The sequence below is a fragment of the Mixophyes fleayi genome, chromosome 11 (assembly GCF_038048845.1).
Source record: "Mixophyes fleayi isolate aMixFle1 chromosome 11, aMixFle1.hap1, whole genome shotgun sequence".
Classification (NCBI taxonomy): Eukaryota; Metazoa; Chordata; class Amphibia; order Anura; family Limnodynastidae; genus Mixophyes; species Mixophyes fleayi.
Genome location: NC_134412.1, coordinates 77,956,987 through 77,977,704, shown reverse-complemented (window position 1 = coordinate 77,977,704; position 20,718 = coordinate 77,956,987). Strand labels below are relative to the sequence as shown.

Genomic DNA, 20,718 nt, shown 5'->3' with positions numbered 1-20,718 from the left:
TGTACATGAATATACACATCTATATGTAACTGGATCCTGTGGTCCTGCTTCAACATCAAGGATTGCAGCTTTTTTTTGGGGGTGGGGGGGTGGGAGGGAGAGGGGGAGATGACCAATTCTGACCTTTGCGGAGAAGAGGGAGGAAATAGAAGAAGAGAACCTGCTTTTTTGGGGGAAATAGAGACAATCCTGTCAATTTCATATATATGCACATGAGCGCAAACACGATGCTATTTATGGTGCTGGGGGCGTCCATTGTTATGGTAAGAGAAACTCTCACTTTACTGGCATGTAATCTATTTGTAGCAATGTCATATTGGCTCCTATGTGTGTGTGTGTGTCTGTGTCTGTGTGTGTGAGTGTGTGTGTGTGTGTGTGTGTGTGTGTGTGTATGTGCATTGTGTGTCCTTTACAAGAAGTGGCAGCATTTTGAAGACTGCTCCAGTCTTTTAGCCAGCAAACTAGAGTCAATGTTTTATTCCATCTAGAGTTGACCAGATGCCTTGGTTATGGGCTCTTACAGGCAATAGCTTGCTTGATGGACATGAACGCTCTTTTGGACCGATTTCACAATTATATCTTACCGCATTTAAGAGGGGAAGACCGCGTTTGTCATTGCAACTGTGGAAGGTGAGTCACTCTTTGCATTTTCTATCTCCTCTTTGCATCTGATAACACTGAGGCTGCCTGTCTGAGCCACCTATGACCGGGAATTCAGCACTCTGGACAGATCACACCGGGTCTGCCTTGTGTTTTGTATTCAGACTGTACATAGTTTTGAAGCCACCTCACTCTCTCCACCCACCCCATCTTCTTCATGTGTCTTGTTTGCATGACCACAACGCAGTGCATTGCATTTATTCCTCATCAACTCCAATCCCAGGAACGTGAACCCAAGGCCTGTAGCAATGCATTAAGAGTTAACACTGGAGCATTGCTTTTTATTTACATTGCTGCTAACGTTGACACTGCATGGAAACCATTTTAAACGTGATTCAATACTAACGCCTGGACTTGTCATAACATTGTTGTGAATAAGGGAAATCCCAGTCAGATGAACATTGGGACTGCAGACAGGTTGTTAAGATGTTTGTGCCCAAGAGCATAGTGCCTACTGCAGTTGCAAATTTATTATGTATGTAAAACTATTATCCCAAATAACAGGCCATGGCTGCATTAAAGAAAAAAAAAAAAAAAACAAGAATGAAAAACTTATTTAACTCCTACGGTAGAGCTTATTCAACTGCAAGATAGCAGCTGCTGCAGAACCTCTTGGGAGAGAGAAAACTGCCAATTCATCAAGGGACACACATTTGGGAGTCAAAGCAGTTCCTCAACTGGAGATTCTGCAACATTGAATGATTTTAGTGGACTGGCCTTTCTGCTGCACAATTGATACAAACAATAAAAGGTATTTTACAAGAAGGGGGTTATGAAAACACAATCTTCCCATTAAGTTAATACCGTTCCAGCTTTGGTATGAATTCATAAAAACTGTGCTGACTTTTTTTGTGATATATTTTCAATGCTACTCTGGATAACTACCTACCCTTGCTGCATTCTGTGCACCGTCAGGTCAGTTTGAAATGCATATTTCCAGATGCTGTTCCCATTAGGTTATTAATGTGTAATGTCTCTGTCTGTCCAAGTTGCATGTCCTTGCCTATAGCACAAGTATCCAATTAGCCTCAATTTCATTCAGCACTTACACTTTCAGAAGATCCAGCCATACACCTTTGCAGCCAAATGCCCCAAAAATGTTTCTGGAGCGGAGTCCAATTGATTTAAGATCTTATTAAGTGCTACTAAGCATCAATGGTTTGTGGTTTGTTGCCATATTTATAATGTTGATTGATTTGTTTTGTAAAATGTTGCAGTGTAAATCATGTCAGTGGATGAACTCCTCATACAGATATACTGGCACATAAGTAGGAAAAGATAACTTTCTGATTCTCATAATTCCTGGACAATTGTGAGCCGCATTCTGGATTGATAATCTGATGAAAGGTTTTTGCTTTTTTATTTTGGGATGACAGATTCACTATCGCCTGATTGGCTAAGAAATTTATGGAGCGTTTTATGGAAGGTACATTTGCCTAACAATAGTCAGAGGGCAGATCCCAATATGAGGTTATGTGGACAAATCCATCAATAATATTGACAGAAGCGATGCATTCAAGACCTGTCACGTAGTGAAGAGGTTGCAATTCAAGCAAGAAAGCAGAAACCTGAGGCCACAACAAAAGTAATGGAGACAGTCAGAATTTATTTGCAGCTCTGCAGTAAATATATCACGGTCCCTGTGGACAGTCAGACACGTGTGTTTTTATCAGCACAGACCTAGCTGGATTAGATTCTAAGTTTTACCTACTAGGTTTAGTGACATCCAATCAGAGATTTGCATTTTACGGGGCACACTGGATGCACAGTGCAAAACATTCTGCTTTTGCACCAATGCACCTGGATGGTGTTCCCAGTGTACACCTAGGTACACTCTTACTCTCTGCTCCCCCAACTAGAGGTTCACCTTGGTGAGTTGGGAGACAGACAAATCTGAACAAGCTCACAGTGTAAAACTATATATGTCACTCAAATCCTTTCATTAAAGGAAACTCAGTATTCTCCTAAAGTACTGCTCCATTTAGCCTCAATTAAGACTTCAATTACGGTGTTTGAGGACATCAGGGGGTAAATGTATCAAGCTGAGAGTTTTCCGGCAGGTTTGAAAAGTGGAGATGTAGCTTATAGCAACCAATCAGATTCTAGCTATCATTTTGTAGAATGTACTAAATAAATGCTAGCTAGAATCTGATTGGTTTTTTAAGCCCGCCGGAAAACTCTCAGCTTGATACATTTACCCCCAGGACTGTCCGTAGTATATGTGTCACTTTTTTGGGGGTTTGCTTTGTTTAGTTTGCCAAAGGTGCACCTAGAAATGATATAACTGGAAGTCACAAAATGCCTCCCATTAAAAGAATAGAAAGAAACCGTTTTTTATCCCTCTGTCTCACTTCAAAATTAATTCTAGGCCTAGATTTACTAAGCTGTGGGTTTGAAAAAGTGGGGATGTTGCCTATAGCAATCAATCAGATTCTAGCTTTCATTTATTTAGTGCTGTCTACAAAATGACAGCTAGAATCTGATTGGTTGCTATAGGCAACATCCCCTCTTTTTCAAACCCGCAGCTTAGTAAATCCAGGCCCATGTCTTTTCACTGCTCAGCGAAACTAGACATATTGATCGGACTGCTCTAAACATGGCAAGGAGTGCCCTCACCTACCTACTGCTCACATCGTCCAGCCCATGTGCCTTTAATACACTTGCGCTAAGAGCACAAGGATTTATTTAGCTATGGCCGTGTTGCACTTTGTGAATGAGGCCCACTGTGTAACTTGCACAAAACAGATAGAAGCTAGTTGCTGCAAGAACAGGGACAGGCACGCACAGGCTAAGCACCAGTCCTTATGTTTAGATAAATGCGACATAATTAAACATGGATGCATCACCCCATACATCTTTCCAGAGGGCTGGTGTACAATACGCAATGATGATTATGGCGACTATCACCATCGACTTTAATGCAACTTTTAGTATTTAACTCTAACACTGTCAAGTCGCACTTTGGGGCTTAAGTGGCACAAATGCTACTGTTTTCGAGCTGGGCACATCTTAGGTCCGACTCAACATGTACACGTTAGTGCACTTTTTTTGGTCCATATTTTCCTACATATGGTCGGAGCCCAAATGCATCCAACTGTAACTGAGACCCAGAGCGAGTGTTGAAAATTGGTTTACGAATAATTGTATAAACCAAAAAAATCTGAATACACTGTAAGTGGAACATTTACCAAGTAGCTCTGGCTCAAATGCCTCTGTTTCTGCCCCCAGAGACTCAGGTAATGATTCTACACCTATAAGGGACTTAAGGCCAATATCTCAAAATTGCTCCATATTATCCACCCACCGACTACCTGCTAGTAGCCTCACTTTACACTATATTTTACAATTGCTGATAGTGTGTTGGTGGTTATCACAAATATAGACCAGAAAAGTAAACTTGCACTTTTTTAATTCACTTATCTAACATTTTTAGTTTACATTTATACAGACAATTTAGATATCTTATTTTAGATCAGAGATGGGCAACCTGACGGTCATCGAGGCCCGCATTTGTGGCTCTCTGACCTTCAAGGGGGCCACACATAGAAAGAAGGGAGAGGACAGTGTACACTGTCTGCCTCCCCTTCCCTGATGGCTGTTCCTGTTCTTTCTTCTTCTCTGCTGTAACAAAGGGTGGGAGAAGCCGGCTGGGGGGACGCAGGTGAAAGAAGTAAAGTGTTCTCCGGGACAAACCATGTTACAATGCAAGGGGTGTAAATTAGTTTATTATTTTGCACATAAGATAAATACTGGCTGTTTTTTCATCTAGCACACAAATACTTGATAGCTTTATTTTTACACTGAAATTTAAAGTTGATCTAGGACATGCCCTACCCAAAATATAAATCTGTCCACACATTTTAAATTTACCTCCCCCTCCAATGCAACTTGGTTTTGCCCATGTGCAAAGTTGCTTCTTTTTTAAGCTTTGCTCTCCTTAATCACTCAGGTCCTATGTGTACTACTCCATAGGAACCATTTATTCCCAATTTTACATGATGGGCCTGAGTCATTTAGGAGAGTAAAGCATAAAAAAGGAGCAACTTTGCACCTGGGCAAAACCATGTTGCACTGGAGGGGGAGGCAAATTTAAAATGTGGGGACAGATTTATAGTTGGGGTAGGACATGTCCTAGATCAACTATAAATTTCAGTGTAAAAATAAAGTTATCAAGCATTTGTGGACTACATGACAAAGCAATCAGTATTTTACTTATGTGCAAAATAATAAACTAATTTGCACCCCTTGTACTGTAACATGGTTTGTCCAGGATCAAATGTACTCCTTTTTGTTTGCTTGCTGTCCTTAATGACTCAGGCCCAATATCTTCTGTTCACCATGCGGCCAAACGTGAGGCAGGGTTAAGAAGTTAGATAATTTGGTTTGTATTAGAGACATTTATAACAAAGTTTTGTTCTAAGGTACATTATCCATATTATTTATGTTTTATGAAAAAATAAATATATGTAGCACAGTCCTGAGTGATTGTAAGTAAATGACAATTTTTAGATGTCTCATAAGTAGATTTGCTTCATGGTTTCCTCATAGTTTTTGCCACTGAGCATCTTTAAACAGCAGACGAATCTGGATTAACAGCATATGGGGCGATATACTTTGCATCCAACATTAGGGGCTATATTTAATAAACTGTTTGAAAAAGTGGAGATGTTACCAATAGCAACCAATCAGATTCTAGCTGTCATTTTGTAGAATGTACTAAATAAATGATAACTAGAATCTGATTGGTTGCTATAGGCAACATCTCCACTTTTTCAAACCCGCAGTATAGTAAATATAGCACTAAGTGACTGCAAACAATAGGTATTCCTCATACAAAACAAGACTAGTAATACTTACGCTCTCGTACAGACTCCCCTCATCGTTAGCGCTTACAGCAGTTTCTCATTCCTAAAGACAGGATAGGAGTTGCGCTATTCACCAAACGCCCACCTATACCCCCTAACACCACCCTCATTTTGCTCCATGTGTGCTCCATGCCTCCGAGCCATTGTGAGCAGGGCTGAGCTATTATGTCAATTCACAGCTCATGGGAATAGCAATTTCACGCCCAACTACAACTACAACCCAACACACCGAAGCCTCATTCACACCTATCCACATTGTTTCCATTTTTCCCATGTTCCTGGCATTGTTTTCTAAATGTATAAAGGCGAGTTTAATTTTTAGAGTGCAATACACCCAATTTCTCACGCAATAGCACACGCTACCAGCGCCATAGATGTTATTGGCAAAAAGTGCATGCAAAACGCATAAGTAAAAATCATACGTTGGTTTTAAAATAATTTTCCGAGCACATGTGTGAACGAGCCGCGAGGGCGGAGTGACCCCTGCTTAGTGTTAGTTGGCGAGCAGGGGTTTATGTCATTTTTATTTAGGGAGTAGATTTTCACGATGTCGCCCTGTTTTACATTCAATACTTCCATATGATGCATAGAAATTAATTCATTTCAATATACTATATTTGTCTATTTACATGGATCTAGAACTTAAACCCATCAGTGTCCTGGAAATTAAGTCTGACTATTGCTACAAGAGGACAATTATAATGCAACTGCTATTCCTTGGGTTACTCTGTTGAATAAGGACAGACGATGCATTTCTGCAATAACCCAGCCATAATTGAGGATTCATGTCAAACTTAGATACGGTGCAGTTGGCTGCTTGTCAGCTAAATCTGGATCACACCAACATCTGCAGGGGAAAAAGAAAAAAAAGATTTTTATAATGGAGTTATAATGTAGGACACTTAAAAAATAACTGCTTCAGTGTGAAGAAGGTTCAGAACACATAACACAAGCAATGTGCGAAGCAGAGAGATCATTAGCGGCTTTAAGCTTCTCCTACAAGGCGTTTGTAATATCATTTTATGACTAGCTCTTAGCCATTCACCTTAATTCTCGCAGTTGACTCATAACTGTTTTCTAATCAGATATCCTTATAGCAAAACAGCTCTATTGTTATTAGAAATTAGAGCATCTATGAAAGTGTCACATTTGAAATATTGTTAGAGAATTAACAGATAGCAGAATGCTGGCATATCCCAGGGTAACAATACTTAACTCTCACATAATGCATAGGCAAACCGAGGGGGGGTTTCCTAGTGCCTGGAAACCTCCCTCCAAGCCTGGGGCACTGTATAATTGAGGTGGCTGGATCCTGCCCCCGCTTCACACAGCTCTGCTTGAAAAGGGAGAGCTGCGTGCACCTAACAGTAGTGCACGCAGCATTGCCCATGTATATTATGGGGATAGGAAGAGTTGGAGAGCAGCCAAGCACTGTCTATAATTATAGCCACGCCCCCATGCATGCTGGTCACACCCACTGGTGGCATGGTGTGGAAACTCCCCTCTACAAATCCTGCGTTTGCCCCTGTAATGGCATTACTGAATCCAGAGTTTAAGTAAATGCATTTAGTAAAAGTAGAGGAAGGTAAGTATAAAACAACTAGTTTTCTGGGGGAAAAAAACCCCTTTAATACATACTTGAGAATATTTTCACCTTCCCTCTGGGAGATTCCGGATGGGAGGTACAAGTGGTGGAGGAGTGATTCAAATCATTGCGTAGTAAGGGGTGGGGCCATTATAGCGGGTTTCGCCACATCAGTCACCGTTAGTCTCTACCAGATGATGTGTATTGCGTCTTCAAGGCCCCGCCCATTTCAAAAGCAAATGCAGTGGGATTCAGAAAGGGTGGGCTACTCTCCCAAGAGCACTACCTGAACATCAGGAGAGTATGCTTTAAAAACATAGGAACCAATCAGCTTGTTTAGTGAAAGTGACACCAACAAGAACAGAATTTTGATTGGCTGCTTTCCAGCATATTTGCATTATGTGATAACTCAGACTTAAACATTCAATTATATTCTATTAACAAACTAGTTTTCTACTTGAATACAGGAAAAAAAAAAGTAGTTGTTGTGGGTTGTCCTTATCACTGCCTCGTGTATCTAGCAAAACATGAGGAATTAGTTCATATTTTGATCAAAACATTTAAGGCTGCATCCCAGCGTATAGGATCCTACACTGATATATATTCTTCAAGCACCATTAAATTGCAGTTAAAATAAAATGCACTCACCTCCCAGGTATAGAGGATTACATCTAGCAAGGGCTGGCTTGTAAGCCGCATCCAAAAAGGCATTATATAGGCATGGTAGACAGCAGCTAAGACAAGATTAAGCAGCATCTAATTTTGAGAATAAAGCCCAAGCTCGGTCATAAATGCCTTATATGGATACAAAACGAAAGACTTGTTTTCTATGCCAAATATTTACAAGGGTCTGTTCTTAAGTATTGGAAAACTACAGGAGAACTCATTGCAATGTATGAACCCCAAACTGTATCATCTCAGAAGTCTGTATGTCACCCATGCTAGTGCATTTGCAGAGCTACATGGAAGTAGCGTACCAGATTAAAAAAAACACACATCAAGGCCATTCTTGTCTACTCTTTGTATCTCCTCACCGGGAGATCCCAAAGGGTAAGTGCGGGGGGCCGTGACAACGCAACGTACAGAAGGAGAGACTGCATCCAGTCGGGAGTCTCCCATATACTTTGTGGAGTCTAGTGCTAGGGTCCTGTTTGCCCAATAATCTAACTCTGTAATAAGAAATAAACTCATACAATCCAAGGTGAAAGACACAAGGGGCTAGATTTACTAAACTGCGGGTTTGAAAAAGTGGAGATGTTGCCTATAGCAACCAATCAGATTCTAGCTGTCATTTTGTACAATGTACTAAATAAATGATAACTAGAATCTGATTGGTTGCTATAGGCAACATCTCCACTTTTTCAAACCCGCAGTTTAGTAAATCTAGCCCATGAGATCAAGTGAACAGATTCCAGACGGAAATAGGTTGTGCAGAGATAGTATATGAGCAAAGTTGGCCTTGGATCAATAGTGTGAGCAATGGTATGCAGTCAGGATATATATATATATATATATTCAGAATATAAGAAACTAGGGCAGGGTAAATCAGATACAGAGTAGCAAGACAACCTTAGACCCAGACTATGAAGGCACAAGGATGCAGAGAATCCAAATATATGAGTCTAGGGAACAAGCATTAACAGTGTGCTAGGCTAGGATGCAGAGATAGCTAGACATCTGTGGGTCCCATAGCAAAAATGTGTGAGGGTCCCCACGTACTGCCCAATTGTGAAAACACATACAAACATGGGGCATTAGCAGGGGCTATAGCAGTTGCCCCCTTACATCTTTGTTAGGGTGGATGATGTAGGCCAGGGATAAAGAGTATACAGGCGATCAAAGTTCAGAGATGGAGGTAAGTGCTCAGATGGAGATTGGGAAGAGTGAGAACAGGGTTGTATGATGAGTAACAAACAGAATTTGGATTCCTTACAATACCCCAGCTCCACTGGGTTCTACTCCTATGAAGGCCATGGAAATCCAGAGTGTACCAAAGATACTACATGCCTGGAAATGTCACTACTTCACAAACTTTGATGGAAAGTAGCATCATGGACTATAGGCATCAACATGGACCTCTAGCAGTAGGACAACATCACGGACCTCTGGCGGCAACATGAGATGGGCTGACCAGCAGCAGGGAGTGGAAAACAGCTTGATGGAACTGGGCGTGACATATCTTAAGTTTCCATCTTTTTCTTAAAATGCATGATTGCAGTAACACCTAGGGGTTTATATCACAGAGATGTGTCTGGAATGTTTAGGAATACTCTTTGTTGATGAAATTTCAGAAGAGAAAAATAATAATTGTCTGAAGATGAGTTGGATGCTGCGAGCATGAACTTGCCCTGAAAACCTCAGAATGGTTGACGGATTCTCCAGCAGACACTCTTTTGCATTGGACACTCTCTCTGCCATAGACATAATGTAACATAATAGCTTTAACTTGGAGAAGTTTTAAATGAAATTGAATCAGGACAACCCACATTTAGCAAAAATAAGTCTTATTCAGCTCGGTGTAATGAAAAGGTAGATAAAATATTAGTTGAGGAACTGGAGTAGATAGACCAACCCAACTGGAGCAGAAGACTCGATAGAAGCGGCTGGTTGGGTGGAATTGACAGCAAGGGTCAAAATTATGAATTAAGATCAGTTCATCAATTACTAGACTCTCTTATCCACCAAATGATGCTCGTATTGAATAAATTCAGCCTTTTTACACCAATTAGACAACTACACTCTTCCACTAGACAAAACAAGCATTACACAGAATCTATTCCATACTGACGCTAGATTAGAGTATTCTTCAATAAACATTGGTGAGGTGGGAGACAAGAGGATTAAACTAAGCACAACACTGGAAGCAGGCTAACAAGGGGTTAGCAAAACCGTAAGACAAACCTCAGTAGGAACAGAGGAACAGGGAACAGAAATAGAAAAAAAACAGATGGCTGGTATAAACCAGAAAGCAAAACAAAGAAGCAAAATGGTCAGGAGTAACATGAGCAGAAACAGTCAGGAGAAAACTGGGATACAGCATATATATAGAATTCTTTTTTTAGGCCTTGAATTCGTTTGTGGTTTCCATTAAAAAAAAAATATCCAAAAGGAAGGTGAATCCCAAATTGCGTCTATACACTCAGACCCAATGCCAGTGAGCAATAAGATTATGATTTAATAGGTAGTAAAATCTTAATACAGAGCAACAAATGATTTTAAAACAGTATGGGACAGAGGGTTTGGACTATAAGTGATGGCGGCCCAGGATCAATATTGTGAGTAATGGTATGAAGTCAGGGATATGAATTGTAGCACAGTCATCATCATCATCACCATTTATTTATATAGCGCCACTAATTCCGCAGCGCTGTCCAGAGAACTCACTCACATCAGTCCCTGCCCCATTGGGGCTTACAGTCTAAATTCCTAACACACAGACAGACAGAGACACAGACTAGAGTCAATTTGATAGCAGCCAATTAACCTACCAGTATGTTTTTGAAGTGTGGGAGGAAACCGGAGCACCCGGAGGAAACCCACGCAAACACAGGGAGAACACACAAACTCCACACAGATAAGGCCATGGTTCGGGAATTGAACTCATGACTCCAGTGCTGTGAGACAGAAGTGCTAACCACTAAGCCACCGTGCTGCCCTTTATACATAGGAAACTAGGCCAAGCTAAGTGCAACAGAGCTAGCAAGGCAAACCCGGATCCAGACTATGAAGGATCAGGCATACAGAGGAACCAAAGAAGGAATCTAAGTAGTAATATGGGGAGAAAAATCTGCAATGGAAGCAATGAGCAAAAGCAAGCGTTTTTAATAAATTCTTCAGGTGTCTCCTAAAACACTGCTAGGTTTAGTGACTTTTATGACTTAAAAGTTTCAACAAAACGAGGGGACATTGGGACAGAATTTATTACACGTGTTGATTGTGTATGTTTAAAGTATTGGGGGTTTTATGTGTGTGTGTGGGGGGCTAGGGGGGTTCACATTGAGGAAATTGCGCCTAGAAAATCACTTCTGTCCTGAAGTTCAAATGGAAAGTTCAAAATATTATTATTATTATTATTATCATCTTTAACTTATACGGCGCCACAAAGGTTACGCAGCGCCGTACATTACCTATACAGGAAACAGAGTCCCAAGACACAACATGATACAGAAAGAACAAAAATATATACAAACACGGTAAAAAGGTAAAGCAAATCAGATTATTTCTGGGACAGATAGTGAAAGGGATGTTAGAAATCAGCAAGAAGTAGGCCGAAGCTTAGGAAAACATGGCTAGGGAAGCAGGCCAAGAGGTACAGGGGGTGATGGAATAGTAGAAGGAGCACACAAGGAAATAGGGCCCTGCTCTTGAGAGCTTACATCCTAAAGGGAAGGGGGAGACACAAATAGGGTGGTACTAACTGGGGGAGAGAGCCGGGAGAAGGGAGTTAGGAGGAGAACTGATAGACTTGAATAAAGAAATGAATCTTAAGGGCACGCTTGAAGCCTTTGAGAGTAGATGCTAACCTGATGGAACGTGGAAGGTCGTTCCACAGCAGGGGATCAGCCCGGGCAAAGTCCTGTGGATGAGAGATGTTTCTTTAAAAGTATAGGAGGCGAGCTGATGCAAAAGTTGTGTTTTTGCAAAGCGAAAGTGGTTGTATGACCTTCTGCAATGCCAGGAACGCAAATAAGAACTGTGCCTCTACCTCATTTTAATAATCTTGCACTGCACAGTAAAATTCCATTACTACACCAAATCCACGCGCTTGGCCGGAATCTTGGCTTAGAAGTTCAATTTAGAGGCATGTGATAGGACAGGAAAAGACTGTGGGCTAGATTTACTAAGCGGCCGTCTTTCCCATTGGGCACAATGGGCAGGTGCCCTGGGGCCCTGCAGCCCAGGGGGGCCCGTCGGAGGCAGCAAAAAAAAAAAAAAAAACCTGAAAAAAAGAAGAAAATACTTACCTTGCAGTCAGCTGGTGATCCAGCTCCCTCCCTCGTCTCCTCCTCCGTCGCGCTCGCCGTGCATGTCGGGCGTGACGTCATCACGCCCGCCCGACATCCACTGCGGAGCGCGACGGAGGATGAGACCATGGAGGGAGCCGGATCGCCAGCTGACTGCAAGGTAAGTATTTTCTTCTTTTTTTTCAAGGTTTTTTTTTTTTTTTGCTGCCTCCGATGGGCCCCCCTGGGCTGCAGGGCCCATATATATAATAATAATTATTATTTTTTGTATATATAGGGGCGCCGGTGCACTGCCGCGCCCGGGGGCCCAAGATGTTCTTAAGAGGGCCCTGCTAAGCTGCGTGTTCGAAAAAGTGGGGATGTTGCTTATAGCAACCAATCAGATTCTAGCTGTCATTTTGTAGAAAGTACTAAATAAAAGCTAGAATCTGATTGGTTGCTATAGGCAACATCCCCACTTTTTCAAACCCCCAGCTAAATCTAGCCCTGCGAGCCCAGGGAGAACGGGCGCTCCATTAATCTTGAGTTCAGAATGGTAAGCCCTCTGCTGGAGACATGGGGGAATGCTGGACCGCCAGTAACCGCTGCCATCTAGTGATACCAAAACAGAACGAGGATTCCTTTATGGTTCCTCACTTACTTCAGAAAATGAGTAATTGTCTTCATTGCAGACGTACCTAATGGGCCTTAGACAACAGAAAGGTTTGGCCCCCCTTCTCACCACAGTTTGTTAACAAAACCCAAAACCATAAAGGTTTAGCCCAGGCCTGTCAGTGCCCACTGGGCTCCACTCAGAAGCCTAACGGATGTTCCGGCAATGGATAGAATACACACAGGAAGTTTGGCGTGCTTCTGTAAAAATCTTCCCCTTTGATCATAGTGTTCACTGAATTATCTTCTGTTCTGATAAAGGCCTGTTGTGAAACATTACATATATTCACAAATAGTACAGGAAGCTCTTGAATATACAGCAATTTATATTTTAGCAGTCATGTAAGGATTGTATTTAATTACACAGAGAGATCAGACTCACAGAACACGGTAACTCACAGACAGCTGTCAGGAGGTGTTTTGGCAGACAAAGAGGAAAAAATATATAAAAACACAAAAAAAAAATAACAAACTATACAAATCATTTTTCATACTGGCCTTACCTCATGGTCACTGCAGTATAATTCTGTACAGCTTATAGCCTACATATGTGTTTTGCTAATCATAAATTAATCTCCTAAAGTAAAAATATCAAAACAAAACAATCCATTTCACTATAAACCCATCTGCTCAATTGCACTTACCTCCCGTATACCCATATTGACATTGAAGGCAGCTATTTTGGGGTTTAACCAATATTCATGATACACTAGGCAGACTGTCTCAATGATCACACTGCTTATTATTGTACTGATAGACTACTGAATTTTCACGAATATTCATTCAGACCAGTAAATTCCGTCTTTATTGAGTGTAGGCCAAGTGAGTGCACTTTAGTGTCCCCTCTTCATAGAAATACCTCAATACTCATAACCCCTGACGACAAACTGCATTTGTATATCACAATCACCCTTACTAAATTAAACCACTATTGCAGCATATTTTTTTATCACACATGGGGGATCTATTAATGAAATGCAAAATTGGTAAGAGTGCATCATAATTTCCACAAATGTTGCCAGATTATCACCAAACCATATAGCTTTACAGAGGAAGATGTCTGCATTTCCACCGTTTCGCCTAATTTTACAAAACAAACAAAAAATCATTATTATTAAAGTGAGAGAGTGTAGAGGGTGCATATTATCTTTCATTTTTAATTTTGGAGCATTGCTCGTCCTCTGTAGTGAAACACACCCATTTCCACTAAGAGAAGAGTCTTTATTTTTTCACCAGGTGTGAGATGGGGGAAGATCGGGTCTCATCCTAGTCTACATTTTGTGCCTTCGGTGGAGGAGCGCATTTTTAGACGAGGCCTCAAATATACAAAAGAGCCACATGTAAGAACAGGATGCCCCTCACTCTCAAGATTTAAACAATAAATAGGGATAAACTGTTTAGCATTTCCGCAGCAGAACCCAAAGTTTTATATAATGAAATGAGTGATTTTAAAGTGGAAGGAGTATGGATTTTGGATGTATCATTTAATACTTTGCACAGACTTTGTGGGAGAGTCCACCAATATCAGAGATTAGGGAGCAATCTTAAAATGCGTACTATCTGACCAGAGATGGAACTAGTGAGCTGTGGGCACTAGTGCAAGGAGGAGGGAACAGGGGCTGATAGATCGCTAGTAATGACCCTCTGCATCTGACAATGGTAGTTCCGCCAATGCATCTGGCTGCACCAGTACAGCTACAAAGCATTTTATGCTGCACGTTTTTGCATCTACAAAGGTGAAACATTTATATAAAATATTTTTTTTTTTTTTAAATCAGTCTTTAGTATTTCACCTGCGTTTTATGTAGTGTGTCCAAGAGACATTGTTTTCTACTTTATTAATTTAATTTTTTCAGCTTCATGTTCTGGACGTTTGAATCAGATTTATTTTCAGTATTCCTTAATTTCATTTTCCCGCTTCTTTGAGGGTGTGGCTTTATAGCAGAGAACGGCAGCAAACAAATATTCCCTTTTATTGTTCTTCATTAATTTGTATTGGCCCGACATCCGTGTATCTGGCTCTGATTTAGTGTTACCACTCTGAATAATCACAGATCCTCAAAAACGACAACATCATGGAACATGAACACCTAAAAAAAAAAAAAGAAGTTATTGTGCATAATTCTGAAAATAAGATAAAAAAATAATGATACATTGGATCGCTGGTAGTCGTGCGATTGTCACAATGCAATTGCAACAAAGAAATACCAATTACAATAATCTTGAAATGCATGAAAACTAGACTTACTGTAAAAAAGACACACGACATCCCCGACAAGCCTGGTATACTTTCAGAGTGCAGAAAATCCCGGCACTTGCAAACTACGTCAATTAAAATGATGAGTGACGTTTGCGAATTTAAAGCAGCAATGCCAGGATCTAATCTAAGTGCTATTTTTAGGGTTAGGGTTAGTGTTACAATTATGGTAAGGGTTAGTGCAAGGGTTACAATTACAATTAGGATAAAGGGTTCTACTATTAGGCGGCGGGTCCTGGCATTGCCGCTTTAAATCCAGAAATGTCACTATCGCTATTTTGATTGACATCATTTGCAAGTGCCGGGATTTTCTGCAATCAGAAAGTATACCAGGCTTGTCGTGGATGTTGTGTCTTTCTTACAGTAGGTCTAGATTTCCTGCCTATCTGAATTATCCTAATCGTCATTCTTTAGTCGCGATTGAAATTGTCGGAATTATGGCAATCACTAAAACGTACCCCACCCCACTGGATTACATTGACTGCAGTGTGTTAAACTTTCAATTGAAATGAACATACAGTCAAAAATACATCTTGGATGTAGGCACAACAGAAAGTTCAGTACACGCTTTGCCTTTTACACAATGTGAATAGATAATGTCCACATTTTGATCTGCATGTTCTGCACATATAGCCGACACTCCAGGTTCATGTAACCCGCCAGACATTCCTAATCTTCGGTGCAAATACATCATTGTGCTGGAGATTTTGAAAGCGGGAGTGTATGGTCAGATTAGGTGGTAGTGGGGCTTGGTCCTATGTGGAGTCTGTATGAAGTTGAGACAAAAGACATCACGGTGATCTCTCAGGGGCTCCTACAACCAGGGGTGGTTTTGAGGAGGATCACGTAGTGTTGACAACTTAAATCCAATTCACAAATACCCAAAAGCCTTTCAAAGCTAAGTTACAGGTAAACATCAGAGCAAAAGGACACTTTGTTTTTCGTTGGGGTCTGAACCTAAAGTACGAGCCGAGTGCAAAAGCAGATGCAGACTGCCCCAAAAAAAGACTGTGTTCTAATTTACTGTGCTGTTCTGACGTAAATGACCCAATTTTAATTTAAAAATAGACCATTTCTGAATTATAGAAGATATATATAATAGATCCTGCACCTACCCCAGATACTCCATAAAGTGTTTCTTTCTGTTAAAGCATACAAGGCGGCCATCAATCAGCATGCAGTTATTTTTAACACACAAATAACTGGTCCTGAAACGAAAAAAATAAATGACACTGTAAATGTACACAAACTGTACTTACATATAAGCACATTATATAAGCTATTGTGTTCCTCTAAAATGTAAACTTTCATGGCAGAGTCCTATCCTTCTTGTGTCTCAAGTCTGTCTCCCTCGTACGACCTTGTTGTCATGTCTTAAGCTAGGTCCTCCGCTACCTCTTATCCTTATTGCTAGCTTGTCTACATCCATGAATATATTATGCTTAATTGTATTCAAGTCACTGTTATTATCTGTATCTGTCATTATATTGATGATGATGATGATGATATAAACAAACAGCCAGACCTTAGGCCTCTTGGGCCGGCCAACGATTTTGCCTTGCCTGGTCCTGCCACACGCACCTTTCTCCTGGTGCTGGGGTTGGTCTGAGCCTCCATGCAGCATAACGGGGGAAGCCCAAGCCCTCTAGGGAGCCGGGCCATCACTCATTTAGATACTTCTGCTTTTCAGAGGCAGATTAGGTTTGGATGACAAAAATATCCCCATGATAACAATATTAAGCCATTTACAACATATATAACTTGATAAATATCCGGTTAGTAGAAAATATATTTATATATCAGGTCTTCAAGATTGAGGTCTAATCCACATAATTGTTAAGCAGTTTGTGCCACGGTATCGGACAACTAGTGACCTTTACCCTTTTACCCTTCACAAGGTCACCAGCTGACCGAAACATTGGCACACACAGCTGAACACTTCGGTGGATTAAACCTCACCGCTGAGTGATTATATTGGGGCAAATATTGCCAACTTGCAGGACAGTTTCCTCCAAGGAGGACAGTTGGGAGATATGCTAGTGATATCACTTGGACATGAGCCAAAAGGTGGAGACAGGTACAAGAGAGAGCATAGGTGGGCATCAAGGCCGATGTAGTTCAGAGGATTTCCTGTCTCTATTGTTGAGACATTACTACTGTATCAACATCATAATTTGAATTATTCCACTACAATGCGCAACCCTACCATCTCTTAATTCATGTTATTAAGCTCAGTTCTATATTAGTAGTTTCTGAATTCCACAGCATTCCGTTTAAAACCAAATGTTTATCGGTCAAGAAAAAACGGTTTGATTTTCCAGCGGTATACTGCATACTGCAGTGCCAGATCATTATGAACCTATAATATTCAGCTTGGGACACTTTTGCTGGGCACAAGACTGTGTCCAGCATATATACTTGGGGAGGCACATACCAAAGGGGAGAAATGTAGGGGACAGCAGAGAGTAGAATTTTTGGGTGACTGACTACGTAATCGGTTAGATGACACAGACCCAAGTACACATAGCAGATAAAGCAATACAATCAAACTGCAAAACCCATATGCTGTTCGTATGCAACCTTAGTAAAGTAATTGCCCCTACTTTACCTAAATATTCCCTGCCCGCTGAATAAGCTTCATTACCTACTGATAGCAGAGTACTGATCCCAGCTTGGAAAAGTTAGCAGTCGGTCACTTAGTTCATGATGCATGCCTGCACTGCAAGTGCCAAAATACAGCATGCATGTGAAATAACTGCAAGATTCAAACTGCTGATGTGGCAATGCTAATAAAGCAGTCACTGGCAACTCAATGGCCACATTTGGAAAAGATAACTGTGACGAAACAAGTTTGATAACACTGTAACCATCCTGTTCCTCGTTTCTCACATAATGTGGATTATAGCAAGTCCTTTTTATAGCCCTTGCTTTTGTTCCCCAGCTCAACAGACTAGAACTGCAGTGTCTAATTACATGTGGATAAGGGGACATTATAGCTCATTGTAAATATGTATATTGTTTATTTTATATTGGTGATGTGGCAGTGAGGTTGTTATTCATTGTCCTTAAAGTGAAGCCAGGGGGGTTATGGGCGGGGATTAGGGATACTGGAGAGGGCAAACTAATTAGTGTCCATAATTCTCATAAGACTAGTCCATACAGGCCATGTAGCAGGGGAGGTTCTGTGGAAGGATAGCTCATCTTCACTCTCCTCTCCAAATCCCCCTAGTCCAGCACTGACCAATGTTTAACAAGGAGGGGCCCAGAAGTTTGCCCAGAGATGGGAAAACTTTGTGGAAATTAGATCGTAGATGTAAGGAGCCACTCGAGGAGGGGGAGGTGGTGTTCATTCTGTGATTTGATTGCTGGAAGGTGCAAGGTCTGGTTTTGAGTTGCCGTTCTCTACCATAGTCTAGATATGCAGCTGAGAGAGATCCATGGGTCGTCAAGTCTGGACAGCCAGGTGACTAACTCCTTAAGCTAGTGGGTTAAGGGACAGATGTGGTGAACCTGCCTGACATTTATTTATTGTGTGTACATAATATTCTAGTGTTGTTTTTATTACAATAAATGTACTGTTGTACTTTGCTAACTGCATTTGTTTGAGTGACTAATAAGAACTTACTGGATAGGCTTCCCCGGCTTAGGAAGGCACCCGTGGGTGGCCAGCCAGAGTGAAGTGGGTAGAATTGGGCCAGAGAACCCGGTATCTACACAATAACAATAAAAAAATAATAATCAAGATTTGTGATAGGCACAGTGACAATGCTCCAAAATACTGGACCAATGCATTATCTCCCCCCGTGCATTACTCACACCTTTGTTCTCATGAAAGTTTTTCAAGCATCTCATTTCCATAGGATGATCCCATCTATCAATAATACATCCTACTTCCTCCTCCAACTCCACCGTAAAAGTTAATACTTTGATTTAAAAGTCTATGTCAAATTGTAATGGAAGCTGAAACGTTGGCCGACCTCAAATAAACAGAACTTTGCTTGCACATAAATCTGTTGAGTGTTTAGTTCTTTTGAGTGTTTAGTTCTTGATTATTTTTCATTGCCATCTTCCACAATTGTTTGGCCCCAAGGAATTAACCTTTTTGGTTCCAGAGGGCGTTTCATCTCTGTTTTTGCGAGACTTTACCACCAAGTTGTTGTTCTCTGTAATAATGAACCTAGTATTAACATTTGTGAGGTTAGATGGTTTAGCTACCGAGTCTGGTCTCTAGAGAGAATGCACATGAAAACCAAGTAGAGGCTTTATAGTATTTGAATAACAGATCAATAAATGTCTGACTGTTGCGTAGGTCTCTATGTTCAAAGACCTACGTCATTAGCCTCGCTGGGTGTTATGACTGACAACCTCTAAGAAAAAAATAAATAAAAATAGCAGTTTTTCTGCATAATTCAAGGTCGTTCAGCCTACATAATCTGCACACAAATGTATCCATGTGTCAGACTTTGGCAAGAGTTTGGAATTTGTTATTTTTAATGTTGAATAATGGAACTGAGGTCTCTGGTTGACCTCAAGTAAATACTTTTAATATTTTAACAACAAGCTTTCTAAATTTTAATTAATGTGTATTACTCCCAGGGTGATGCACACCCACTGTTGGAGGCAATACCCATTACCACTTTTCCAACTAAAAATTCCAAATACCATGGGTGGCTCTTACTCTCTGTCACCCATGCAAGGCTAGTACTCCATAACATATATTAGTTATGTTGGGTAGGTGTGGGGTTCCATATCTGTATATAGGGTAACAGAATAATGTTATGATCATGTCCATTGTTTGGGGGAGGAGGGTCATGCAAGGTAGGTGTAGTGTCCTACCACAGACTGTGGGAGATGACATAAATTTTGGGAGTGGACCCAGTGTACCGCTGGTATCTGGTGTTGGCTCACCTGAGGCACAGAGTCTAAATAAGTGTCACCAGTGGATCCCCAGATCCACACGGCAAGGCAGTTGGTGACCCAAGAAGTCAGGACATGAGACAAACAAACAGAGGTTGATAGCAGATTCTAGCTGTCATTTTGTAGAATGTACTAAATAAATGATAACTAGAATCTGATTGGTTGCTATAGGCAACATCTCCACTTTTTCAAACCCGCAGTTTAGTAAATATACCACTAAGTTTGATGAGTAAATTGCATTAGCAAAATGTTGAAAGCTGCTGGGGTATTGCACAGCCCAAAAGGAATAAGATATTTATAGTGTGTTAAAAGTAGTCTTCCACTTGTCTACTATGAATTATAATTTATGAACCCCATAGATAGAGTTTAGAAAAGACTGTTGCCACCAATGCCATCATAGGAAGTGGACATTGATACATTTTCTATAGTTGATGCAGGGTCTGAGAGAATGGTCTTTCCATCCTTCAACAAAGATGAACCCAGCTCCAGCAGGGAGAGAAGACTTGCAGATGAATCACCTTTCCAAGTACTCCTTAATTAATTCTGACATAGCTTGGGCTTTGGGTACAGAAAGGAAGTGCAGATGACCTCCAGATGGCAGTAGTCCCAGTGAAGATGCCCGTGACACAATCAAGAGGATGGTGTGATAACAAGGTTATGGCTTGCGTTTATAGAAGACCTCTGCAAATTACAATGTTCTGATGGAAGAGAGAATTAAATATCCAAGATTGCCAAAGAAATAGGACAGGTTTCATTTTATCCAGACAAGGGGGTATATTTACTAAACTGCGAGTTTGAAAAAGTGGAGATGTTGCCTAT

At 40.9% G+C, this 20,718-nt stretch overlaps 1 protein-coding gene across 3 annotated transcripts in view; it reads left to right on the top strand.

Annotated features, from left to right (window-relative positions):
- The first annotated feature begins 117 nt into the window (after positions 1–117).
- TMEM240 (transmembrane protein 240) overlaps positions 118–20,718 on the top strand; it is an 85,471-nt gene continuing 64,870 nt past the window's right edge. For 2 of the 3 annotated variants that reach the window (XM_075189796.1, XM_075189794.1), the window contains exons 1-2: positions 118–263; positions 524–630. In XM_075189796.1, the coding sequence (XP_075045897.1) occupies positions 207–263; positions 524–630 (164 nt within the window). In that variant the 5' untranslated portion in view covers positions 118–206. Of the gene's footprint in view, positions 264–488; positions 631–20,718 lie in introns of all 3 variants that reach the window. The other variant, XM_075189795.1, reaches the window with a different exon arrangement.